Source organism: Xyrauchen texanus, chromosome 27 (genome assembly GCF_025860055.1).
Source record: "Xyrauchen texanus isolate HMW12.3.18 chromosome 27, RBS_HiC_50CHRs, whole genome shotgun sequence".
NCBI classification, from domain to species: Eukaryota; Metazoa; Chordata; class Actinopteri; order Cypriniformes; family Catostomidae; genus Xyrauchen; species Xyrauchen texanus.
Genome location: NC_068302.1, coordinates 22040393 through 22067812, shown reverse-complemented (window position 1 = coordinate 22067812; position 27420 = coordinate 22040393). Strand labels below are relative to the sequence as shown.

General features: G+C 42.5%; 1 protein-coding gene across 2 annotated transcripts; it reads left to right on the top strand.

The window, feature by feature from the left end:
• Positions 1 to 1636: 1636 nt before the first annotated feature.
• Positions 1637 to 27053, top strand: LOC127621458 (tyrosine-protein phosphatase non-receptor type 1-like). Of its 2 annotated transcripts, none has more exons than XM_052095053.1 (10): positions 1637 to 1688; positions 1807 to 1900; positions 3082 to 3172; positions 3645 to 3745; positions 16004 to 16102; positions 16235 to 16372; positions 19198 to 19407; positions 22277 to 22438; positions 22931 to 23103; positions 23720 to 27053. In XM_052095053.1, the coding sequence occupies exons 2-10, from the start codon at positions 1844 to 1846 to the stop codon at positions 23985 to 23987; spliced, it is 1299 nt and encodes a 432-aa protein (XP_051951013.1). In that variant the 5' UTR covers positions 1637 to 1688; positions 1807 to 1843; the 3' UTR covers positions 23988 to 27053. The 2 variants fall into 2 exon arrangements, with proteins under 2 accessions (XP_051951013.1, XP_051951012.1); XM_052095052.1 differs by having other exon boundaries at positions 1669 to 1724.
• Positions 27054 to 27420: the final 367 nt, after the last annotated feature.

Sequence of the window (27420 nt, the reverse complement as noted above, 5' to 3'; positions counted from 1 at the left end):
TGTACACAATGACAGCTTCTTCTGATCGCATAATTTATACAGATAAATGTTTTCCAACTGAATAGACAAAATTCTACTTGAAATAAATAACAATAAAATGCAAAAGTAATCTCTTCAGTATTAAAAATACTTTTTTAATGTAACTGTAGTGGAATACAGTTACTTATATTTTGTATTTTAAACATGTAATCCTGTTACATGTATTCCATTACTCCCCAACCCTGCTGGTAACTTAATTTACACTTTAATAAATTTTACTCTACACTTGCAAATCTTTTAGGCACTAACGTACCTTCATAGACTGGCTCAAATGGAGGACAATATCCAAAATAACATATTTGTCTTATCCTATTACAGATGATAAAATAACAATAAAATGTCATGCACAAAATAAAAATTATATTTTGAATTTTTATATCAAATTTTAAAGTATTAAAATTACTTAATTGAGTGCTGGCTTCAAATAAATACATTTTTAAATGTTTTTCACAGGGATTCGCCTTTTAAAGGTGCACTCAGTTACTTTTGTCTTTGTGTCATCTTGGACTTACACTGACACCTAGCATAATTTAAAGTCAACAGTTTTCAGTTTCAGATGCCATTGTAGAAATTGATTACAGCCATTGATCAGTACTTTAATCAATGAGTGAAAGTGTCAAATAAATGGACGGTTACCGAGACTAAGTGAGTTTTATTCAGCTGGTCATGTGTTTCTAATATGCAGCCCCCATGTGTGGACCCTTTCCATGTAGTATAAAGCAGCTTTACTGATATGACAGTCTTCATTTGTGGTCATGCTTTCCTATATCCAAAGTAGCTTGTACTACAGTTTACAGAGTGTAAACAGTACAATATTGCCAAAGCAGAGGCTGTACAAAGATAGAACTACATATATAATTAAATTTAGTCAAACAATTTAACAAATATTAAATAAATTATAAATTATAAAAATAAATACAAAAACAAGATCAGAACTGGTGAAGACCACAGTGTTAAAATAGCTGAAGAGAACTGACATATACTTACACATAAATGAATATACACACACAAACTGAGGGTCACTGTGGTGAACATTGGGGTGACACACAGGGGTAAACACATAACACAGGTTCACCCACTGTCTCTCAGGCTGTGACACGTTAAAACGTATCTTGCAGCCAGTGCTGCTGTGTGTCCCTCTCCAAGTATTATATTCATTTGTTCTTGTTCTGTCATGGTTATAAATTTGTCAATGCTGTTTGTTCATTTATCTATATAAATGTCCCTTGTATCTTGAAATTTTGGGCAGTGAAGGAGAAAGTGCACCTATTGCACCTATATATATATTGCAAAATTACAATTAATTTATTTAGGAGTTACAATTTTTTAAAGAGCAAAAAGTTACTGAGTGCACCTTTAATATTGAACCTTCTATGTTTAATATTAGCCCTTTTAATTTTGGTACTTTTCTAAACCTATTACCCACACGTATAAACTCCCTAATTACAACAAACTACAATACCCAGAACAATTGAGAGGGATTGCTCCGTAATTTGATTGGTCGAAGTGGTTGTCACGCCCCATTGTTTAGTGTTGATTGGCCTTCACAAACGGTCTTTCATTGGTCAATCTGAGGAAAGAGGGGCGTGAGCACGCGTCGACGGCTGGCGGAGAGACTTGCTGCGGGAGGGGCGAGCAGCATGTTTCCGGTAAGAACGACACAACAGTACCACTAAAAACCTTCCGTAAGAAAATTAAAGCTGACTTTTACAAGTGTTTTATTCTCACGTGATTCGACATCGAATCTATAACTGATTATATTGGCAGGGAGTCATCCATCGAAAGGCGGGGAACACACGCGGCAATGGAAGCCGAGTTTCGGGAAATCGATGAGTTTGAGAACTGGACCGCCGTTTACCAGGTAAAGCCGTGGATTTCAGACCGGACGGCTGGAAGTTTATCTTGGGTCAGATCGGTACATAATAGATGGCATTTTACCGATGTGGTGAACGCTTTGCCATCATCAGGTTAACCAGCAGGCAGCTCAGGTACAAGCAGAACTTCACGAAACACACCAGAGAAATATTAGACAGTCACTTGGACCTGTTGGTACAACAGGGTTTAAACTCAAACACCAGAAGCAGACTAAGTCAACGATCCGTGTCCTGTTAATGGTTAGAGAAAGCGCGAGTGTCCTCGGTGATAAATGGACCGGAGATTAGATTCAATAAGATGCTCAAATTCTGACCTGTCAACCTGTCACGAGTTGATGGATGGGAAAAATACGTTTGATAGTACTCCTTTATTACGCTCTAATTATTCATAATGACTCAAAAGCAAGTTGACATGTATAATTTGCCATATTCTAACCAATATCATAGAATAAAGATACTTTGTATAGGGCCGTTCATACCGAACTAATCCTAACGCGTTTTTTGTTTGGTTGTTTTGCGTCCGTTTGCCCTGCTTTTGTAGTTGTTTTTCAATGTAAACACGCTCCAGATAGTCTCGAGGTCTCGCGTTTTAGCGTTTTAGACAACGTGCCAAGTAGACAGAACTTTTAATATTGTATGCTTTTGTACCTGGTGCTTTTCTATTTTTTTCCTCCCGATTTCTGATGTACATTATTTAATCTAAGTCTGAACACTTTTTTTGTTAATACCCTGGCAATAAAATAAAACACGTCAACTGTTAAAAACGCGTCTCGAGGCCCCTGCGTTCTGTCTGAAACGTTGTTGTTGTTGTTGAACAATGCGTTCTGTCTGAACAGCCCCTAACATATTTATTTAATAATTTGTAAACCGAGATCTGTATACAGATGAAAAGGATGAGTTCATCTTTTAAAAGAGGAAGTCTGTTATTATTGTGAATGACTTTTGTCCATTTCTCTTGCTCACTTTCTTTTTTAGTGCCATCAAAGGATGTATGACATCATACATTAGATACCTGTGCTGCTCTACTGTCCTTACTGATTTTTTTATTTGCATACAGAGATTTTAAGCCACCCACTTAGCAAACCAAGCAAATCATTTGCATTTTTGTTTCACTTTATTCACAAAGGGGAATTAGTAATTTCATCTCATTGACTTTTGTTAACTGTAGGAGATCAGGCAGCAGTCCAGCGACCTACCATGTAAGCTTGCCAAACTTCCAGAAAACAGAAGTCGTAATCGCTACAGAGACGTCAGCCCATGTAAGTGTGCCTCTTCCCTTGTTCTTCAGAGTCAGTGACACCTAACGGAAGGGGCCTGTTATCAGTGAGCTGTTAAAGTCATTTCACACTCAAGATGTCATGTCTTTTTTTTTTCTCCCCCCTCTTTTTTTTTTTTTAACTCTTCCTTCACAAACACTTTAAAGAGCGATGCTGTTGTGGTTTCCTCTCTCTCTCTCTCTTTCTCTCTTCTCTCTCTCTTTCTCTCTTCTCTCTCTCTTTCTCTCTCTTTTTCCACAAAAACCCCAAAAGGCACAAAGATTAAAGAACAGCACATAAGCCTATTGAATGATTGTGTGTTTGGTTTCAATTGAGCATTTTCATCATGATGTTTTTTTTTCTCTGTCTTGTGGGGAACTGAGAACAGGACCTGAAAAAGAATGGTTCCACAGCTGAACTTGCAAAGCATCATGGGTATTGTACTTCACAGCTTAATATCTCTCTCTTCTCACAGTTGACCACAGCCGTATTCATCTACAGATCGGGAATAATGACTACATAAATGCCAGTCTAATCTCTGTGGAGGAAGCTCAGAGAAACTACATACTTACTCAGGTGACACACTAACATTTATACTTAAGGCCCAGATTTGCATCTGCTGAGCTGTGTGATTCCATATTTGCACCCGCACACACTTTTACACAAATATGAGGATGATACAGATAGAAAAAAAGGTACACCATGCTTCATTAATGTAGCATTGGAAACATTTTCTGTCGCTAATTTCTTGTAATAGCCACACGCTGAGGCAAATGCTCTACTACTGGCACTGAAGTTCATTGAGACTGCTCCACGCATTTGTTCTCTTACGAGAGGTTCTCTCGTATTGCGTAAGCTAGCTTACGCTACGGGAAAGATTCATCTTTTCTGAGATATTGAAGCCAAAAAATTATCCTTAATTTTTGTATCCATTGTCAACGCAGTGCGGCAGCTGCAGACCTTGAGCGGGCTAGCTAGCGAGCTCATAGGTTGCTCTGTGGCAACTGCTGCAGCCTATAGACGAGCTTGGGCGAACTCGCATCCAATGAGAGGCGTCCGGCGCTCACTGCATCAAAGCCCGCCAAAATGGGCGTGACTAGAGTGCATATAAGCGTAGTTCAGTAGGCTGGAACCCTGATTTTCATCTCTTCAGCGAAGCTCTTCGCATCGCTGACCCGGAAGCCGCGTCGCCGTTCGAGGGGCATCAAGCAAGCGTGGACAGCGCTAGAAGAAGCCGGCCGTCTCAGCCACCTTCAGCCATCCTGCGAGCTACGCCATCCGACGACGTATCCTTTTATTCAGCAAGCTAGTTCTCACAAACTATTCACAAAAGAGTACGAGCGTCTTTTTCAAGATGCCTCGCTCCACTTGCGCCTCATGTCGCGCCCTTCTCAGCACAGGAGACCGCCACATCATCTGCGCTCTCTGCCTGGGACTGGGGCATGCAGAGCTCGCCCTCACTGAGGGCGGATGCGATTTCTGCGAGGAGCTACCGATGTCGACCCTGCGGGCTCGACTCGAAGCGCTCAAAGCAGAAACCGCCATGCCGCCTTACCTTCAGCCGCGCAGGAAGAAGCGCCGCTCACAAAGGCTGCCGGAAACTGTGGTTGACGCGACTGCCTCGCCGGAGCCTCTCCCCCGAGCATCGCTTTCACCCTCCCGGCCCCCCCGGGACGTGCAGTTGCCGCCGAGCGGCCGCACTGCTGCCATCTCGGATGACGAGGCGGACGATAAGGGCCGCTGTTCCATCATGGCTTCGGACAGCGAGGAGTGGTCAGGCTCCCAAGCCTCCTCCTCGGCCCAGGAATCCAGCAGGACACGCGCCGGAGTTGAAGGGGAGTTAACACGCCTCCTCACACAGGCCGTCGACCTTCTCGGGCTCGAGTGGTCACCGCCCCCTGAGCAGGCACCCAACAGACTCGACGGCTGCTTTCTTCAAAGCCATCGCCGCTCTACACCCGCGGCCCGGGCCGCTCCCTTCCTGCCGGAATTACATACGGAGCTTGCAAAGTCGTGGAACACTCCTTTTTCAGCCAGGACCCGTTCCCACGTCTCCACCTCTCTCGCGTCGGTGGACGGCGCCACTGAGAGAGGCTACTCCTCCATCCCCCCGGTCGAGGACTCGGTAGCAGCACACCTTTGTCCGCCCTCCGCGAGATGGCGTTCCAAGCCTGTGCTCCCGTCTAAGGCCTGCAGAGCGACTTCCGCCTATGTTGGCCGCGCCTATTCCGCCGCCGGCCAAGCCGCATCTGCTCTGCACTCAATGGCCGTTTTACAGATCCTACAAGCAGACCTTCTTCGGGAGTGGGATGAGAAAGGCAGGCACCCAGAGGCTGTTACTGATCTACGGAGCGCGACAGACCTCGCCCTTCGCGCTACCAAAGCTGCAGCCCAAGCTCTAGGGAAGTGCATGGCCTCGCTGACTGTGACCGAGAGACACTTATGGCTAACACTAGCCGACATGGGAGAAGCAGAGCGCTCCACGTTCCTCAACGCACCGCTCTCTCCGACCGGTCTCTTTGGCTCCGCGGTGAGTGGCATTGTTGACCGCTTCTCAGAAGTCCAGAAAGCCACCCAAGCCATGAACCTCTTCCTGCCGCGTCGCGCTAGCTCCTCTGCAGGCCGCTCACGTGATCAGCCTCCTGCACGAGCCTCTTCACAGCGCCCAGTTCAACAAACTCAGACTTCTCAGCGTCGACAGGGCGGCCGCCCTCGATCGCGCTCAGACTGCCGCCCCCCCGCGGGCCTCGATTTAAGGTAACGCTGAAACCAGAGCAACCGAAGTCTTCCTAACTTTGTTGAACAAACGACGGCTCAGTCCCGCCGCGGCTGGACCACCGTCAAAGCTTTGCCCCCTGTCAGTCCCCTTCTCTCAGGCTACTACAGTGGTGAATTTAGCAGCCAACAAGCCGGTGACACTGCCCGCTTGCCTGCACTCAAACGCCGTTTTCACGGCGACCCAAATAAATCTTGTAAAGAGCAAACATGTCTTATGTGTAGAAAAAGTGCCCACAACCCAGTGTTCGCCCCTACACACAAGCATAACACATCCCGTGCCCCTATCAGAGCACGCTCTTATAAAGCGATTACTGAACCGCTCGAGCGTCAGAGTCAATGAAGGCGCCCACAAATGCGTCGCAGCGCCCATTCTCTGCCCGCTCTGTCACACGACCAGCCCTATGTGTAGAAAATGTGCCCACAATCCAGTGTTCACTTCTGCACACAAGCACTGCATGTCTCGTGTCCCCACCAGAGCATGCTCACATAAAGCGGTTACGAACCGCTCGAGCGTCAGAGTCAATGAAGGCGTCCACAAATGCGTGCGCGTGCCCATTCTCTGCCCGCTCTGTCACACGACCAGCCCTATGTGTAGAAAATGTGCCCACAATCCAGTGTTCACTTCTGCACACAAGCACTGCATGTCTCGTGTCCCCACCAGAGCACGCTCACATAAAGCGGTTACGAACCGCTCGAGCGTCAGAGTCAATGAAGGCGCCCACAAATGCGTGCGCGCGCCCATTCTCTGCCCGCTCTGTTACACGGCTAGCAACCATTCCTCTGTGTGTAAGTCCCGTGCCCATGACTATGCTTGCGCATCATGTAACAGATGTGACTCTTTCCCCATTCATTCCAATCGGGAAGTCACTCACAAAACAGCCTGTTCATGCTGTCTGCGAGCAATCATGCATGAACACACTAAACACGCTCACACATTTTGTTCAGCGCTCTGTGTACGGCAATCAGAGCGAATTGGCCATTCACCCTCTAGCGTTACGCTTCAAAGCGTGGGAAGCTATTCCAGGGATATCCAAGTGGGTGTTAAGCACAGTACAACAGGGCTATTTGCTACAGTTCGATCGCCGCCCCCCTCGCTTCAGAGCGCGGCTCCAAACCACTGTGAACACGGAAGCAGCGTGCATGCTTCGTTCAGAAATAGCAAGCCTTCTGTGCAAAAGGGCCATAGAAAAAGTGCCACCCTCTCTGAGCGAGTCGGGGCTTTACAGCTGTTATTTTCTTGTTCCCAAGAAAGATGGCGGCCTCAGACCCATATTAGATCTCAGGGTTTTGAACAAGGTGCTTGCAAAAGACCGTTCAAAATGCTTACAATCAGGAAACTCCTCGCGCATGATGCGCCAGGGGACTGGTTTATTTCTCTCGATCTGAAAGATGCATACTTTCAGATTCAGATAAATCCCGTCACAGGCCATTCTTGAGATTACGCCCGACGACCAGGTTTATCAATACACTGTCCTTCCGTTCGGCCTGTCCTTAGCACCCCGTACTTTCATGAAGTGCATGGATGCGGTGCTCGCACCCCTGCGGAGTCAGGGTTTGCGAATTCTGAACTATTTGGACGACTGGCTGATTATGGCTCAGTCACATATGGAGCTTCTGTCTCACAGAGCAGTTCTCCTCAGCCATCTGAACAGTTTGGGTCTTGCAGTCAATTGGACCAAGAGCTCACTACAGCCCAGTCAGACCATTTCCTTCCTGGGAATAGAACTAGACTCCGTGGCAATGGCGGCTCAGCTTATCTACACAGCGCGCGCGCCGTGTTCAGCGACTAGCCGCATCTTTTCAGATGAACAGCCTCACGCCTCTGAAGAAATTCCAGAGAGTGCTAGGTTACATGGCCTCAGCCGCAGCAGTGCTTCAGCTGGGTTTACTGCACATCGCCCGCTTCAGCATTGGCTAAACACCTGCGGCGTCTCGCCGGGCTTGGGCCACAGGCCGCCAGCCCATCAAGGTGACTCAGACCTGTATATCAGCTCTGCAGCCCTGGACAGTGGCGAATGGTATCAGCGGGGAGTGACAATGGGCGCTGTATCTCGCCGAAAAGTCATCTCGACAGGCAGCGTCCAACACGGGTTGGAGCGCGGTCTGCGAGGGCTCTCCGGTTTTCGGCCTATGGTCAGTTCAGGAAAAGCTCCTTCACATAAATTGTCTGGAAATGATAGCAGTCGAGTACGCGCTCGTGCGCTTTCTCCCGGTCATTCAGGGTCACCACGTCCTGGTCTGTTCGGACAACAGATCTGTGGTATCCTACCTAAACCGTCAGGGCAGTGTCAGATCCAGGAACCTCTTCCATCTGACAAAACGCATACTGAGTTGGTCCCAGTCAGACCAACGTGCGTCTGACTGGGACCAACTGAGCTGAGGGCGACGCACGTGCCAGGCCACCTGAACGACGGCCCGGACAGACTGTCCAGAGACAATATTCCCCCAGGGGAATGGTCCCTGCACGCTCAAACAGTCCAGACGTTATGGCACCTATTCGGCAGAGCAGAGATAGACCTCTTTGCGTCCAAAGAGAACTCTTACTGCCCAATATTTTCCTCGAGCGAGGGCCAGCTGGCCCAGGACTGGCCCAGGCGCCCGCTTTACGCCTTCCCTCCCGTCTCGCTATTGCCACAGGTAATGCAGAGGATCATGGAAATCGTCACTCGGTGCTCCTCATAGCCCTGCGTTGGGAGAATCAGACATGGTTCCCGGAGCTTACGCGGCTGTCACTGACAGCGCCGTGGCCCATCCCAGTGAGAGCAGATCTCCTCTCTCAAGCTCGCGGCACAATCTGGCATCCCCACCCAGAGCTGGGCGCTGCATGCGTGGGTGATCAGCGACTACCCGTCGCTCTGCCAGGAGGAGTAATAAACACCATCATACACGCTAGAGCCCCTTCCACGAGAAGACTCTATGCGTCAAAATGGTCTGTGTTCTCAAAATGGTGCACCGACAGAGACCTGGACCCGCGGACATGTGGGGTGTCATCGCTGCTCGTATTTCTACAAGAGCTGCTGGATAAGGGCAGATCCCCATCCACGCTCAAAGTGTATGTGGCGGCCGTTGCGGCGTTCGCTGAACCCCTGCACGGCCAGTCATGGGGTAAAAGCGAGCTGGTCATCCGCTTCCTCAGGGGAGCTAGAAGGATGAACCCCGCGCCCCCATCGGTTCCTATCTGGGATCTTTCTATAGTTTTCGAAACTATGAAAGCCCCCCCTTTCGAACCACTTCAATCCATGGATTTGAAATACCTTTCACTCAAAACCGTTTTTCTGACTGCCCTGTCATCAGTCAAACGTGTGGGAGACCTTCACGCGCTGTCTGTCAGCGCTGCGTGTCTTGAGTTTGGACCAAGTGACTCCAAGGTCATTTTAAAGCCTAGACACGGCTATGTTCCCAAGGTGATCGGTACTCCTTTCAGAGCACAGGTCATTTCCCTATCGGCGCTGCCAGTACCCGATAGCGAGCAGCGGCGCCAATCTCCTTTGCCCGGTCAGAGCACTGAGATTGTATACTGCGCGCTCCGCTGCTTTCAGGCGCTCCGAGCAGCTTTTCGTTTAGTTCGGGGCGCACCAAAGGTCTCGCCGCCTCGAAACAGACACTATCTAGATGGATAGTGGGCGCTATTGCTGCTGCATACGGCGTCAAAAGACCTGCCATGCCCGTTGGGCATTAGGGCTCACTCCACTAGAGGCATGGCATCCTCGTGGGCATGGTCCAGCGGGATTTCCATTCACGACATATGTGTGGCAGCGGGATGGACTTCCCCTCCACCTTTGTCAGATTTTACAATATGGAAGTGCCCGCTCTGCAGGCAAAACTACTAGCGGTTTAATACGCTACAGCTCCCCTGGTGAGCTGCACTGATGGGACACATTCCACACAGACCGGCACCGCCGCTCTGTCGTTCCCTTCCCACTATGTGCTTATGTATTACACAATCAATGACCCGCATTCTTGCCGGCCAAATATTATTTCCCCACTCATAAGGGCTCCCGGGTCCCCTTAATTCCCTGGGGCTCATACAGTGGATGCTTGGCGAGCACGGTGTTGACAATGGGTTCCGTAGCGTAAGCTAGCTTACGCAATACTGAGAGAACCTCTCGTGAAGAGAACGTATCGGTTACCTAACGTAACCTCGGTTCTCTCTAGATGAGGAACAGTATTGCGTAGCCTTTTCGCTTCAGTCAATGAAAACCAGGGTTCCAGCCTACGAACTACGCTTATATGCACTCTAGTCACGCCCATTTTGGCGGGCTTTGATGCAGTGGCGCGTGGGCGCCTCTCATTGGATCGCGAGTTCAGCCCAAGCTGCGTCTATAGGCTGCAGCAGTTGCCACAGAGCAACCTATGAGCTCGCTAGCTAGCCCGCTCAAGGTCTGCAGCTGCCGCACTGCGTTGACAATGGATACAAAAATTAAGGATAATTTTTGGGTTTCAATATCTCAGAAAAGATGAATCTTTCCCGTAGCGTAAGCTAGCTTACGCAATACTCGTTCCCTCATCTAGAGAGAACCGAGGTTACGTTAGGTAACCGATACGTTTTTAATAATAACTGATTCAAAATCATGTCTTGAAGCATTGGAATCTATAAAAATCACCCAAAATTTTTTGATTTTAATCAAATTGTCATTACTTGAATCATATAATTTTTTTATTATTTTCTGCTGGTGTCATTTAGTATGGAATCTTTGGTAATGAACAAGTAGACAGAGCTGCCAGAGAAGCACTATATACTGAACCAGTAAAATGCTCTCTACCTTTCACAGATGTGAAACCAACATTAAATGTATACATTAAAAACAAATGGCAGTCTGAATGGGATCAGTGTTTAAACAACAATTAACGTGAAATAAATCTAGTTGTTGGGACAAGATATGTATTTCCTGTTAATAATCCCATGTCACGGCCCAGCCCCGGCCGCCTCCTCATCATACTTCGTAACTGTGTTGTAACTGTAAACACAAACAGTTTTAACAAAGCATGGCAGCCCCTCAGTACACTAAAGCAGAAGGGGGAAAAAAATTGCCTTACTGTTTATCAAGCACTGAAACTTTGCTTGGTGCAGAACAATCTGGAATAATGTTAAACAATATAACAGTCACCTCTTTTCAGCCTGAACTTGTTCAGAACGTTGCATCTTTGTGACACCCACTCTGAAAACATCTAGAAGCAGCGCAACAAATTAAACAGAGTGAAGGTGCCTCAACATGCATTTTTGAGACTTGAAGTTCTTTTTAACTTAGCATGGTTTCTAAAAATGTGCCGGTCCTGCATGAGATGCTAAAGAAACAGTCAAAGAGATTTGTCCAGCATTTGTTTACATGGGAGAACAATGATGAGATGATGAACCAAGCAGATGCACTTAAAACACTTTTGGTGTGAACAGCCCCCCAACTCATTAATTTGTGCGCGCTTTGAGTGAGAGCAAGGAACAAGTTTGGTAGGCCTGTTTATTTTTTCATTTAATTTCCTGAAGTCCTATTTGAAAAACTGACCCAAACCCGGCCCGAAACCTGACTGGTACTCTGGTCCCAGACCTCTACTTAGCGATAAACTATGTGGTAACTATAAATGCTCTTTTTTTTTTTTTTATTTTAAGACTAGGGATGAAGTTTTGAATTCTGAAAATTTTACAGTATGTTTTTATAGGACAGTTACCTCTTTTATGTCTAAATATCAAGGAAAATTACATTCTCCATTTCATGACCCCTTTAAAATAATAGTTCACCCAAAAATTAAAATGCTGTCATCACTTACTTACCCTCATGTCATTCCAAACTTGTATCACTTTCGTTTTGAAGAATGCGCTGGTCGCTGTTTTCCAAGCAATTGCAATGAATTGGAACTGTAGCATAATTTTAAATACTAAGTATCAGTTGCGCTATGTTCCAAGTTGTCTCATGACGTATGATTGCTGTGGGTGAGAAACCAAATTTTAAATAAATATTCTGGGTTCTTTGACTCGTCCCTCCTTTTCTACAAAAAAAGCAAAAATCGAGGTTACAGTGAGGTACTTGCAATGGGAGTGAACAGGGTCAATGTTTGAAGGGTTTAAAGGCAGAAATGTGAAGCATATAATTTTATAAAACCACTTACATTATTTAGTTAAACATCCTGTATTATTTGAGCTGTAAAGTTGTTTAAATTGTAATTTTTACAGTCATTTAAGGGTTAAATAATTTTGTTACATTATGTCATCATTGCCTATTTTACTATTTTGTTGTTGTAACTTTACACTGTGATGTGGAGGAGAGTGTGGCCGGGCTGTGATGGAACACAGCCACCACAGAATCGTCTGATCAGTGAGAGAGTGAGAGAGAGAGACCTGCATTGCATGTGTGTCTGTGTTCTTAGGTTTTATGTTGTTTTAAGATAATTTATGCATTAAAGGTTTGCTTTTTGTTCAGCTGGTTCCCGCCTCCTCCTTGCCCGACCTTTAATTGTTACAGTGGTTCCAAAACCTGGGAAGGAGGAGGGATGCGCTGTCACTGAGTGCTCGCCATTGCCATCTGCCAGGGGAGCAGCTGCGGCTGTCTGCCCGAGGACGGAGGGGTCGCTGCCGTATATGCCCCATTTGCTTGCGCTTTAATTGCCTCATTGTAACCCATTTTGCTTTTTTTAAAGAAAAGTTGGGGCAAGTAAAAATTTATTTTTGTGGTAATCAATATTATGTCACAAATGTTGTCGATTGAGCTTATCTTGTATTGAACACAGAATATTCCTTCAGTTATTCACTGAAAATCTTACGACTTTGCTCTCCTTGACAAGCCCAGAAGTAGCTGGTGTCTCCTTAGTAAGTCAATCATTCTTTTTAAGTCAAATCTTTGGATTGATTTGGTTGATTTGTTTCACAAACATTTTGTGAAAGTTTGTTTACAAAAGAAAAACCGGCATAAGGATCTGGAACGACATTAGAGTGTGTAAATTATGGCAATTTCTTTGGTGAACTATTTCTTTGAGTATATTCAGGCAATGGGCAATGTGGTGATTTTCAGTAACTCTCTGTTCAGAAATCCTGGCATTGATTTACATTAAATGCCTGAAGCCGTTAGACCACCACAACCTCAAGCGAAGTCACACACTAACTTAATACATGTTTAATATATGTTCTCTGTCCCACATTTCGAGAGTACAGTGGGAAGTGTTGTGAAATACTGCATTGCGTCAACACAGCATGTTTTTTATTGTAGAGATACACACTTTTGCTCTGAGACGGCAGTGGACTCGTCTCAACCTGCCAGCCTTTTTACGTCAGAGCATTGCCAGCTGAGACACACAACACACACAGATCTGTACTCAAATTCTCACATGCACAGCACTTACTTTAAGAAGACTCTTTCCAAAAGTTTCCACTAAGTAGAACCCAAATGCTGTATATAGTACTTTATAACTGTGGTTCTTAACCCTTTACGCCAGTGGGCCCGTGAGAATTAAAAAATAATAATATTACTAACTACAGTCTTGACCAACACAAAATCAGTATCGTTTGAAAGCTTAGAAGCTATTCTTTCTAAATCATTGAGGCATTATGACCAAAACTGAATAAGTGCTTTGACATTTGTATACAAATCAGAAGTGTTCCATTTTGATAATTTAAAAAACATTTCCATGGCACATATTATTGTAATCTGTAAAAACATCAGACTGATCAAATAGCCATGCATCATATGCCATTGGAAAGCTCTCAAAGAGTAGAATACAACCAGCCTATCCACACAAAATACAATGTGCACACACCACTTAATGTGCTATCTGGCTAAAATGTTTTATACTTCCCTTGATCAGATGACTTTATCTGAAATTATGTAGTATGTTGTACAGCACCATAGAATGCCAAACCAATCGTATTAGGATTCAGATTGCTGTAACCAGAGGTGGAAGTCATCCAAATATGGGCAGGGAGGGTAGTTCAGTGTAATTGTATATGGCCACCAGGAGATGGCGCCAAGTACATGACAGACTGAATGATTGCTCAGATGTCAAGGAATGAAACTGAATAAGATCTTGTTACTCTGCCTGCATGCACAAGAAGAACTCAAATGTCTGTCAAAATAAAAGTCCCGCCAACATGAAAACTCTATTCAAATGGATGCGTGAAATTAAAGGCAGAAAAAATAACTCTGTATAAAACTTTAATATCCAAAAGTAGCAATACTACTCATAATAAAAATGATTGTTTTATTTGTAAGTAATATCACAAATTTAAGCAGCCTTGTGTCACAGGTGATCAGATTTTTTTTTTTCATTAATAATGTGAAGCTCTGTGTCATGGTTTGTAGTAGCAGAGGCAGGGAACAAATGCAGAGTGAATACAAAGGGGTTTTATTTATTATACAAAAAAGGATCAAAATGAAACATCAACTACCCTGTAAGGGAAAACACAGTCCAAGCTGGAAACCCACAGAAGCTGGGCTGTGGCACGAACTGGATACAGGGCCGACTAGAAACAGGGAAATGAAACAATACCTATATGGATACAAAAAACGAGAGGACTGGACAGCACACACCAGGAGACTAAAATAGGGAAAGAAATCAAACAGGTTAACAAGGAGGGCAGGTGTCACAGATTAACTAATAATGGGCAAACAAGTAGGTGGGTATGATGCATGACTGAGAGACACGTGGCAATATAGAAACAAAACCACATGCTCTCACAAGACACAGACACCCAAAAGTGCGTATCGCCAGGACAATAACGCAACATGCACCCATGCCAACCAACAGACAAGATGAGAGAATGCACGGCAACAAAGCAATGAGTGTACTTCCGAGGCAAACACTATGCGATGCAAGTAACAGGTGACAACACGAGACAAGACACCTGTGTGAGAGTTCGGCCACAAATAAACCCGACATCTCAAATCGAAATGACCGAACCTCAGCACAACATGAAGACAGATTGTGACCCAATATGTGCAGCACAAAGCGAGTGAAACGCGAAGCGAGTCCATGGTCGCGAGAGACATGAACGATTGACGTGAATGCATGCCGCCTAGATGACAAACGCAATACGCCAATAAAAGACAGAACATGGGACATGAGTGTCCAGATCCCGACAAGCCGAACTAAAGCGTGCATGGTGTGTAAACCAGGCCAGAAGCGGTGCGCTCACACAAAGACCGAAAACAAAACGCAAGACAGACATAGACCAATGATATATATATATATATATTTTAATTTGTATCTGTAAGACTTTTTGTAGTTCTTTTAACTGTCATTTTCTGTGTAATTTCATAAAAAAAAGAGGCTTTTATTAGTTGATTTTAGTATTGATACCGAGGTACCTGGGCTGATATTGTACCGAAGCCAAAATGTTGGTATCGGAGCAACCCTAATGTGTAATTGGGTCTTATGTATAATTATAGTATTTATTTTGTTTGAGGTTTTTGGACACTTGCAGATGCTTTTTGACACTAGGATAAATGTTTTTTTTTTACTGCTATAACATTTGATTGCTTTCAACACAAAATTGATACTCACAGGTGACATGATTGGAAAAAACAAAACAAAAGCAGAGCTACCTTATTTACACACTGAGATGTATAATGTCAAATAAAAAAAATATAAGGAAAAAGTCTGTTTTTGGCTCATGTGTGTTTGTGATTTTTCAGCAGCTTCTGAGAGTCTCAGAATTTATCATAAGCTATATCATTTAAAAATTACAAAAGTTCTTTACAATTATACCAAACACTTAACCCTCGTTTTTTGTCGAGTTATAAGCCTTTAATTTTGGGTATGCCACTGAAAAGGAAATCTTTAAAAACCCCTTCAGAGTTTAAAGGGTTAACTGGTTGGTCGCAGATCAGTTCTTATCACAGGACTGCAGGGGGAAAAATAATAATAAAAAGGGCTACTCAACTCTTAAAAGAGAGGAGATACTGTAAGATTTCCGATATCTTTTTTTTTTTTTTTTTGCGTTCAGTTAAACTTCACATTATCATACAGATCTGTAAAAATGAAATTGACATATACATTCACGTATATGACTGGAATGGAATGCTTGCAGAGGTGCTTGTTTTGGTGAATATGTGTATGTATGTGTGTGTTTAGGGCCCGTTACCAAACACCTGTGGTCATTTCTGGGAGATGGTGTGGGAACAGCGCTGCCGAGGGGTTGTGATGCTGAATCGTGTTATAGAGAAAGGCTCTGTAAGTTAAACACGAATACACAACTATTTTGTGTCTACAATATCTGAACACAATATCTACAGATGCCAACGTGGAACATTTGCAAACCAGCATATGCATGCAAAGTTTATTGTGGAGTGTGTGTGTGTGCAGGTAAAGTGTGCGCAGTACTGGCCACAGCGAGAGGAGAGGGATGCTGTTTTTAATGACACAAATTTTAAACTCACTTTGATCTCAGAAGATGTGAAGTCATACTACACAGTACGTCAGCTGGAGTTGGAGAATCTGTCGGTGAGTTGCTTGATCTTCCTCTCATCCCTTCCTCTTCCACTCATGCAACTATTATCATTGCTGATACAGTAAAAGTGTTTTAAAGGTTATGTGTCTACTGGTGTTGAATGTCAAAACTTTTCTGGTCCAGCTTAAAGGTGCACTCAGTAATTTCTTTCTTCATTAAAAAAACTTTAACTTCTAAAGACACAAATTGATATTTTGCAATATTGTATAAATAGGAAATCATGACCACTCACATTAAAATGAAGACACCAGTCATATCAGTAACCTTATAAAAGATGTTTTATTCTTCATGGAGAGGGTCCGCACATGGGGGCTGAATCATGACCAGCCGAATACTACTCACTTAATCTCAGTAACCAAACTGTTATTTGACACTATTACTCATTGATTAAAGCATCGCTGAACTGTGAATACTAAATTTCTACAATGGCATCTCAACATGTTACAAGATGGTGCCATGGATGGCAGCCTCGGTGTGGAGCTCTTCAATTCTTTTGTTGTTTTTGTTAGTTTGTCCTGTGTTTAGTAATTATTTTCCAATCAGTTTTACCAGGGATGAACTGCTGAACATTCTGTAGCACATACCAGACAATCTTTTCCTGGTATTTGACTGTTATGACTTTTCGCTGGACCTTTTAGTTGGAGGCGCTGCTGTGTTGTTCAAGCGCTATGTGAGACAAGTGAGGGAGGCGAGCTGGCATCCTGGTCAATCTTCATCAGCATGGCTTTCAAATACAGACAGCACATTACATGCCCCACCAGAGACAGAACTATACTGGATCACTGCTACACAACATTAAATAATGCATATCACTCTGCTCCTAGAGAAGCTTTGGGACTCTCTGATCACTGTCTGGTTCATCTTCTGACCCTCAGGCAGAAACTTAAATTAACTAAACCTGTAGTAAAGACTGTAAAAATATGGACCAATGAAGCAGAGCTGGAACTACAAGCCTGCTCTGACTGCACTGATTGGAGTTTTTTTTTTTAAGCTGCAGACACCAATCTGGGCAAGCTCACAGATAATGTGACCTTATATATCAGTTTCTGTGAGGATATGTGCATTCCTACTAGGACTTATTTAACATTAATGACAAACTTTAGTTTACAGATAAATTCAGGCAGCTTTGTCAGGCCAAAGAGGATGCTTACAAAAGTGGGGATAAAATCTTGAACAATCAGGCCAGAAACACACTGACAAAAGCGATTAGAGTGGCTAAAAGAAGCTACTCTGAGAAGCTGAAAAACAAGTTTTCAGATAACAAACATGCATCAGTTTGGAGAGGCCTGAAAGACATTACTATCTACAAGACACTATCTCCCAACACTGTAGGTAATCATCAAATGGCTGACGACCTGAAAGTGTTTTACTGTAGGTTCGAAAAGCCCAGTCTCGCACCCCACACCCAAACCATTTTGGAAGGGGTTACTGTAGTTGCACCAAGCTGCATGTGATGTTTTGTTCAACAGCAGGGTTGGCTGGAATGACAAGGAGTTCGGTCTTGGCTGGGATAAGTTACAGATGGTGTTCCTTCATCCAGGCCGAGATGTCTGCCAGGCAGGCAGAGATTCGAGCAATTACTGTGGTGTCGTTTTATATATATATTTGTCCTGTTGTGTATTTCTATATATACTTATAAAGCTCATTCTGAAACTGAAATCTATTGATTTTAAATGATGTTGCATCCAAGCTGCTATGTGTCAATGTAAGTCAAAGATGACACAAAGACAAAAGTTACTTAATGCACCTTTGATGAAGAGAAGGCTGTAAGCCATTCATAGGCTGATTCCCCCCAAAAGTGTAAACATTATCCACTTTTCCACTATCAGGCCAGTGCAAGCCAGGGTTATCAACTGGCCAACCAGGCCAATAGCCTCAGACCTCTAGCTGTGAGAACAAAATCAATCTGCATTCCCACCATCAGACCAATAGTCCCGCATTGTTGCCCTAAGACTGGCCCTAAATACGCGCCCTGCTGCCAACGTCACACACCCCACCCATTTAAGAAGCAAGAGGGAAACACAAGTGAGAGGTATCATGTTTTCTAGCTATCTAGAATATCTAGTTTATATTGTTTGTAAACATACAACTCTCCGACTGTAACTGCCACTGTGTCCCGAGTGGTCTCTCCGCAAACAGCGGGATGATGTCCCAGCACACCATCCGTGATCTCTACTCAAGGAAAGTTCATTATTTGGGCACTGCTTTGTCCATTGTGCGATTTAAACGATTTGTGCTTTCTTTTTTCCCCAAAAACCTTTACTGTTTTGTGCAAGATACACAACCAGGTGAGACTCTGCCTTTGAGATTGGCCCCTCCAATTCCCAGTTGGCCTTGTTTGGCCCAGGGGTAATCAGCAGGCTTAAGGCCATTGGCCCCGAGAAAGAACCGAGAAGGCACAATGAGGCCCCGGAAGTGACAGTGGGAACGCAACTGGTCCTGGCATGAACTAGCATGCCCTCATTTGGCCCGACAGTGGAAATGCGGCTATTATGGCTCTGTAGTGCTTTCAAAACATTGCTCTTCTTGTTTGAGCAGCCTGAAACTGCAACATTGGCTCAACCAATAGCATGGAATTTGGGGCTGTTCAACTTCTTTGCAAATAGAATCATTATTTTTGCAGTTCCAAAAATTTGTACAGCAATTACGCATTTAGCTGAAATGCTTGTTTTCCAAAACAAAAAACGTTGTTATAATGGAACGGGTTCGAATGGACTGTTGACTTGACTCTACTGTCTCAGGATATTACACATGCCAGAAGCTTATATCAGACAAACGCACTCATCATCATGAATAATGTTGTTCTGTGTGTTAAAAGACTCAGGAAACACGGGAGATTCTTCATTTCCACTACACCACATGGCCAGATTTCGGTGTGCCTGAATCACCGGCATCTTTTCTTAACTTCCTATTCAAAGTGCGTGAGTCGGGCTGTCTGAGCCCCGATCATGGCCCTGTTGTGGTCCACTGCAGTGCTGGTATTGGCCGTTCTGGAACATTCTGCCTGGTAGACACCTGCCTTCTATTGGTGAGAGGACTGATTGCTTTTATTTCTCTGTGATGCCAGATAACCATTTTAAATTTTTCTCTATTGCCTTTCAATGTGTTAAACATGACAATAAACCTGACTTTGATTGCGAATCATGCTCTTTCAAAACCACAGCAGAAATTAACATGCAATTAAACACACTCCTTTGTTTTTTTGTTTTTTAAAAAGTATGCCTTAAGTATGAAAAAGTTAAGTAAATATTGCTTCAGTATTTATTCAAGTAAAAATTTACTAATAAAGAACAAAAAATGGCTAGCAGTAAAACAAAGAAAAATTACAAGCAATAAAAAAAATATACAAATTAAGTAAACAGTGCTTTATGTTTTTCAGGATTTTTGCAGTATCAAGTTGTAAAGGGTATTCATGGAAAGGAGGCGGCGAGAACCGGCTTGACAATGGAAACAATATTTAATTAAGAACTTAAACAAAAAGACACAAACACACATATGATAGACAGCTGCCCGTAAACGCTCTCTCTCTATTGCACCACCATCCGCAGTCCTCCTTTATCCCTCTCGGAGGCTTGATTAGCCCGATAAGGGGCTGGGTGTGTAGAATCACGACCCGGTCCCGCCCTCCGCCCTGTCACACAACTATTTGAGTAAATATATTGAAACTGAAAAAAACAATACAGTAGTTATCAATTTAAAATAAAAGTACTTGAATTTCTGTATGATACTGGCATGAATGACAACACAATGAAAAAATTGGATCTGAACATAGCCTTTCATATGTGGAAATACAGGTGAAACTCGAAAAATTAGAATATCGTGCAAAAGTTCATTAATTTCAGTAATTCAACTTAAAAGGTGAAACTAATATATTATATAGACTCATTACAAGCAAAGTAAGATATTTCAAGCCTTTATTTGATATAATTTTGATGATTATGGCTTACAGCTTATGAAAACCCCAAATTCAGAATCTCAGAAAATTAGAATATTACATGAAATCAATAAAAAAAAGGATTTTAAATACAGAAATGTCGGCCCTCTGAAAAGTATAATCATGCATATGTACTCAGTACTTGGTTTGGGCCCCTTTGCATTAATTACTGCCTCAATGCGGCGTGGCATGGATGCTATCAGCCTTTGGCACTGCTGAGGTGTTATGGAAGACCAAGATGCTTCAATAGCGGCCTTCAGCTCTTCTGCGTTGTTTGGTCTCATGTCTCTCGTCTTTCTCTTGGCAATGCCCCATAGATTCTCTATGGGGTTCAGGTCAAGCGAGTTTGCTGGCCAATCAAGCACAGTAATACCATGGTCATTGAACCAGGTTTTGGTACTTTTGGCAGTGTGGGCAGGTGCCAAGTCCTGCTGGAAAATGAAGTCAGCATCTCCATAAAGCTTGTCTGCTGAAGGAAGCATGAAGTGCTCTAAAATGTCCCGGTAGGCGGCTGCGTTGACTCTGGACTTAATAAAGCACAGTGGACCAACACCAGCCGATGACATGGCTCCCCAAACCAACACAGACTGTGGAAACTTCACACTGGACTTCAAGCATCTTGGATTGTGTGCCTCTCCATTCTTCCTCCAGACTCTGGGACCTTGGTTTCCAAATGAGATGCAAAATTTGCTCTCATCAGAAAAGAGGACTTTGGACCACTGAGCAACAGACCAGTTCTTTTTTTCTTTAGCCCAGGTAAGACGTTTGACATTTGAAGCCCATGTCCAGGACCCGTCTGTGTGTGGTGGCTCTTGATGCATTAACTCCAGCCTCAGTCCACTCCTTGTGAAGCTCCCCCACACATTTGAATGGCCTTTTCCTGACAATCCTCTCCAGGCTACGGTCATCCCTGCTGCTTGTGCACCTTTTTCTTCCACACTTTTCCCTTCCACTTGACTTTCTTTTAATGTGCTTTGATACAGCACTTTCAGAACATCCGACTTCTTTTGCAATTACCTTTTGAGGCTTTCCCTCCTTGTGGAGGGTGTCAATGATGGTTTTCTGCACAACTGTCAGGTCAGCAGTCTTCCCCATGATTGTGAATTCAACTGAACCAGACTGAGAGACCATTTAAAGGCTCAGGAACCCTTTGCAGGTGTTTAGCTGATTAGAGTGTGACATTTTGAGCCTACAATACTGAACCTTTTCACAATATTCTAATTTTCTGAGATTCTGAATTTGGGGTTTTCATAAGCTGTAAGCCATAATCATCAAAATTATATCAAATAAAGGCTTGAAATATCTTACTTTGCTTGTAATGAGTCTATATAATATATTAGTTTCACCTTTTAAGTTGAATTACTGAAATTAATGAACTTTTGCACGATATTCTAATTTTTCGAGTTTCACCTGTAAATCAAATGTGTATCTAATTTTTTCCAATGTGCCTTCAGTGTGAACAGCCAGGTCAGATTTAATATGATTTTTACATAAATCTAGCTCAACATTTGTTAACTGTGCACTATATTTCTGGCATTTATAGGTGTGTCATGGTTTTAAACTTTTAATTGCGAGTCGTATCTTTTCAAGGAAATAAAGCAAAATTAAAGGCTCAACAGTTTGGTTCAGCGATTTGTTTGGACTACACGTAGTAATATATGCACATGAAAAGATACAGAGTAGATTTATGTAAGTGCTTTTTCTCATGACACTCACGCATGTTAACAACCTGACAAAAAAAATCTGATTTGGGTCACATAAAGCTGTGGATTGAATGTAGCCAATGTACAGTTTTAAAAAAAAAAAAAAAAAAATTCTTCCTGAAACCTGCTGAAAGTCTTTATTTACGTATATATATAACTAACTTGACACAATCACTCTTGATGAGCTTGTTGATGGACAGCAGACTTGTAGCTCAGCAGACAGTCTCCTTGTGTCTCCTAAATAACTGCTGTGTTCTCAGATGTCTCAAAGGAAAGATCCATCATCAGTACGCATCCAAGAGGTATTGTTGGAAATGCGACGATACCGCATGGGTCTGATACAAACAGCTGATCAGCTGCGTTTCTCTTACCTCGCTGTCATAGAAGGTGCCAAATACATCATGGGAGACACTTCTGTACAGGTAATGTAAGGCCATGTAAAAGTGACCAATATATTTTAAAGGTGCACTCAGTAATGTTTTTGTTTATGTCATCTAGGACTTACCCTTACACCTAATGGCGTGGATGTTTTTAGTTACCAGTGCCATTGAGAAAAATCACCATTCACAGTCAGCCATGATTAATCCATGAGTGAAAGCGAGAAATATTTGGCAGGTCATGTGATCCTAACATGGCAGCCCCCATGAGGGGACCCTCTCCATGCAGAATAAAACAGCCTTTTTAAGGTTACTGATCTGATTGAGTCTCAAGGCTCAAAATGTTATACGTTTATTTAAATTAATTTATTTAAGAGCTCCTATAGGAGCTTTAAAACCTTTTTTAATGAGGGTTACTGAGTGTACCTTAAACATTTAAATTGGGTGTCCTAAATTGTTACATTTCTGTACTGTTTGCTAAAGATGTATCTGTCAGTGAAATGTTTGTGTGCATGTGTTCATGTGTGCTGTATGTAGGAGTCATGGAAGGAGTTATCGAATGAGGAGGATCTCCCCCCTGAATTCACTCCTCCTCCCAGGCCACGACCCTGTCTTAACCCCCCTAATGGCACAGGTGACCTTGTGAACTCTGACCCTGCACACTTCTTCGTTGAGACAATAAAGAACAGCATAGAAATCAGTGCAAACAGGTAAACCTTTTAGTACCTTTCTGTCTGGTATTGTCTGTGCACACACAAGGATTATACTTAAACAGCTACAGTCTGTTCATATGTTTTTAAAATAAAATGTGAAAGTATTAAAATGTAAATGTAATCATTCTTTTGTATACTTTAAACTCCATTCTAAAATGACTTATTACTGTTGCTCATTTGTACTAAAATCTTGGAACTTAATGTTGGTGCGTAACCTGTGGACCTGAATAATCCCGGCAAATGATCATTTTCACCTGGCAAATGATAAAATAGGAGAGAAGAAATCCCATAGACTTGCATTGAAGAAGTGACCTGAATATAATAAAATGGACCCTATAACAAAGACTTGGGGAGTGTTCTCTTTTGACTTATGTAGTAATATCCTAGCAACAATCCACACAGTAGCACTTTTCAGACAGTTTTGCATGTGCAAGGACCGCTCATATCTTGTGACGTGTTTCTATAGCTCACCTGGTAGAGAATGGCATTAGCAACGTAATTGGTTTCATTACCAGGTTGCTCAAATACTGATACAAATGCATAGCTTTAATTCTGCAACATGCATAAATGTAAATGTCAAAATGTTAAAATCTTCATTCTTATGTGTTTTTAGTGCACCTCAGACATTCACAGATTTGCCAGATCTTCGCAGACGGGCTGCTGCTGCAGCTGGTGAGGTTGGAGTTACAACGTTGCCAAGCGAACAGCCCGACAACCCCATCATTGCGACAGAAGCCCCTCCCAAACCTGCGCATTCCCCTCCCAAGTCTCAACCTTCAGATGATGCCCATGGAGCCTGGAGCCCCCTGCTGGCCAACGTGTGCTTGTGCACAGCACTGGTTCTAGGTGCTTATGTCTGTTACCGCAACTATTTCCACTGATGCTCTTTCTTTCCATCTCGGCTCATCTCTCTCTTTCTCTATCCCTCTATCTGCTGGCTGTTGGGGGAACAGAGAGTGAGAGACATACACAGATACGCACTCTTTCTCAGCTGTTAAAATCTGGAGTTTTTAAGAGGCTTTTCTCAGCCAAACTGCTGTTATATTTCTCCAAACACACTGTCACACACTCTTACACACACACTTTTATAAACCGGTGTGTCCGTTCAAAACCTCAGGGCCTCACAATTCAGGTGTTACTACCCAAACGTTACACACAGGTAAAGCAAATCCAAAAGACTCGTTATTGCTGCAGTAATTAAGGGAATTTATGTTTATATATATGTATTTCAATCATATGTAATTTTGCATTTTCAGTCTGATGACTATCAGTGTTGGTCTTCAGATGTTCCAAATGGAGTTGTACAGAAGATGAGCTCCTCTCAAAGTCAAGGGGATGTCATTCTTATACATGCTGAGCACAGACCTGCTGTACATGAGAGTATATGTATGTGTTTGTGTGTGAGAAAAAGTGTTTGTGAAGAGTCTTTGGTCTGTAATCCGATCAAGTGTTCTGTCTTAAAGGGATAGTTCACCCAAAAAAATTAAAATATTTTTTCATCAGTAACACCCTCAAGTTGTTTATAATTCATATGACTGTATTTCTTCTGTGGAACACACACACTCAAAAGATATTGAGCAGAATGACAGCCTCAGTCACCATTTACTTTCATTGTATTGAAAAAGGCTGAGTGAATGATGAAGGCTGTCAGTTCCAAGCATTCTGCCTACTGTCGCCTTTAGTCTACCATGGCAGAAAGTCACATGTGTTTGGAACAAAATGAGAGTGAGGAAATGATGACATATATAAAAATTTTTGGTGAACTCTGAATTTAAAGTCATTGTTCAACCAAAAATGAAAAATCTCTCATTTACTCACCCTCATGCCATCCCAGATGTGTAGAATTTTCTTTCTTTTGCAGAACACAAATTAAGATTTTTATAAGAAAATCTCAGCTCTGTAGGCCCATCAATGCAAGTGAATGGTGACCAGATCTTTGAAGGTCCAAAAAGCACATAAAGGAAGCATAAAAGTAATCAATAAGACTTCAGTGGATAAATCCATGCAATATGATAGGTGTGGGTGAGAAACAGAACAATAATTAAATCATTTTTTACTCCTAATGAAAGTTAATTTAAACAGGCACCACATGTGAAAGTGAAGATTTATAGTAAGAAAAAAAAAAGGCTGAAATTTGTATCTGTTTCTCACCCACACCTTGCTTCTGATGTTATGGATTTAACCACTTGAGTAATATGTATTACTTTTATGTTTCATTTATTTGAGCTTAAAAGTTCTGGTCACCATTCACTTGCATTGGATAAATCTACAGAGCTAAGATATTCTTAAATCTTAATTTGTGTTCAGCAGAAAAAATAAAGACATACACATCTGGGATGGCATGAGGGTGCGTGAATGATGAGTGAATTTACATTTTTGTGTGAACTTTCTCTTTAAACCTGCTGTCTCAGTGGAAACATCCCAAACTTGCAAACTGATCCTTCCCTCATTTTCTCTCTCACTTTTATTTTGTTTTATTTTTCCCTCAGATTTGTGTGTACCCCAAAAGTGATACTGCCACTTCACCTGTCTGAGACAAGAAATAATGTAAAATGCTCAAGCAAGTGACTGATGCACTGTCCTCATTCATTCATTCATTTGTTGCTGTTGAGTCTTATTCTGGCATATTGTTTTCCTTTTTCCTCAAATCGGTTTCCTGCTAACCCGATGGTTCAGAACATTTGAAAACTTTTATAGAACCAAAATAGAAGTTATGTCATTATTTACTCACCCACATGAAGTTTCAAACCTGTATAAGAAGCAATTTTGAAGAATGTTGACGCTGCTCTTTTTTTCCCATTCTATGAAAGTTAATGTGGACTGACGTCTCATTTTGTGTTTCACTGAAAAAAAGTCATGATTGTTTGGAACAATATATGGGTGAATAAATAATCACAGAATTTTCATTTTTGTGTGACCTATCCTTTTTACCTTTGGATGCCACATTCAGGACAAACCTCAGTCAAATCCCATCCAGCCTATCGGTTGCTGTTTCAGTGCAATAAAAGTAACTGCAACCTTTCAATTGAGACAAACTAGAGTTCACTGCAGGCAGCTTTGTCTCTCTTTGGGTCACAGTCTTATTGCAGATCTGCCTTACTTAATTGAAACGTTCAATTACAATCTGGCAACCTCTGTACTGGCCCTCATTTTCTGCATTTGGTGGGTCTTTACTTCAGATTTTGAGTAAACTTCTGTCTTAGAGCTCTAGCAATTGAGAGCTCCACATTTTACGTTTAACAATAAACGTCTAGCACCAACATGCCACTGTCCAAATCACTGAGATCAAATTCTTTTTCCTCATTCTGATGGTTGATATGAACATTAACTGAAGCTCTTGACCCGTATTTGCATGATTGTATGCACTGCTGCCAGACGATTGGCTGATTAGATAATCACATGAATGATTGTTGGTGTCAGACGGGCTGGTTTGAGTATTTCTGTAACTGCTGATCTTCTGGGATTTTCACGCTCAACAGTCTCTAGAATTTACTCAGAATGGCGCCAAAAACAAAAAACATCCAGTGGTTCTGTGGACGTAAATGCCTTGTGGATCTGAAGGCGTATGCTTAAATGTTTGAAATTAGGTTTGTAGACAAAAATATAATTGTGCCACCATATTAATTTATTTCATTACAAAACAAACATTTAATAAAAAAACAGTTTTTGCAATTGATTACTTGGACCAAATAATAAAGAAAAGCAGCTAATAAGTGCTCAACATGGATGGGAACTCCTTCAATACAGTTTAAAAAGCATCCCAGGGTGATACCTCAAGAAGTTGGTTGAACACACATTTGACAGTTGTTCACAAAGTTAATGTATACAACTTTTAATGTTAAATATGTACATTTGGAAATGAATCTTTATTAATAGGTGCTGTAAAAGTATTGTTCATAGTTCATGTAACTAATGTAGTTAAATGTTAAAGACTACCCAAGAACAAATAAAGCCTCTTTATATATATATATATATATATATATATATATATATATATATATATATATATATATATATATATATGAGGTCAGGTGCTGAATCCACTTTGTTGTTTATATCCTTTAAGCATAATTGTGACAGCTCTTTGACTGCTACTTGACCAGTCCAGTATTGCAATTTTGGACTGTTGGGTAGTTTTCCTTTCTGTTGGTTGGGATAAAGGTTTCTCACACACACACACTGAAGCTCTTGTTAAATTGATGCCACCGACTTTCTTATTCACTCCCAGAATCTGGTCCAGTAGCTGGACCACAGAATGTAAAGTCTCTTCTTGCCAACTTAATTGACACATATATAGAGAAATGTATTTGTCTG

Bases quoted from the DNA above. Each gene is read 5' to 3' on its own strand.
- LOC127621458 (XM_052095053.1), top strand. From the start codon at position 1,844: ATGGAAGCCGAGTTTCGGGAAATCGATGAGTTTGAGAACTGGACCGCC. The intron at 16,373-19,197 runs GTGAGTTGCTTG...GTGTGTTAAAAG, and splicing joins TGGAGTTGGAGAATCTGTCG to ACTCAGGAAACACGGGAGAT. The intron at 22,439-22,930 runs GTAATGTAAGGC...TGCTGTATGTAG, and splicing joins TGGGAGACACTTCTGTACAG to GAGTCATGGAAGGAGTTATC.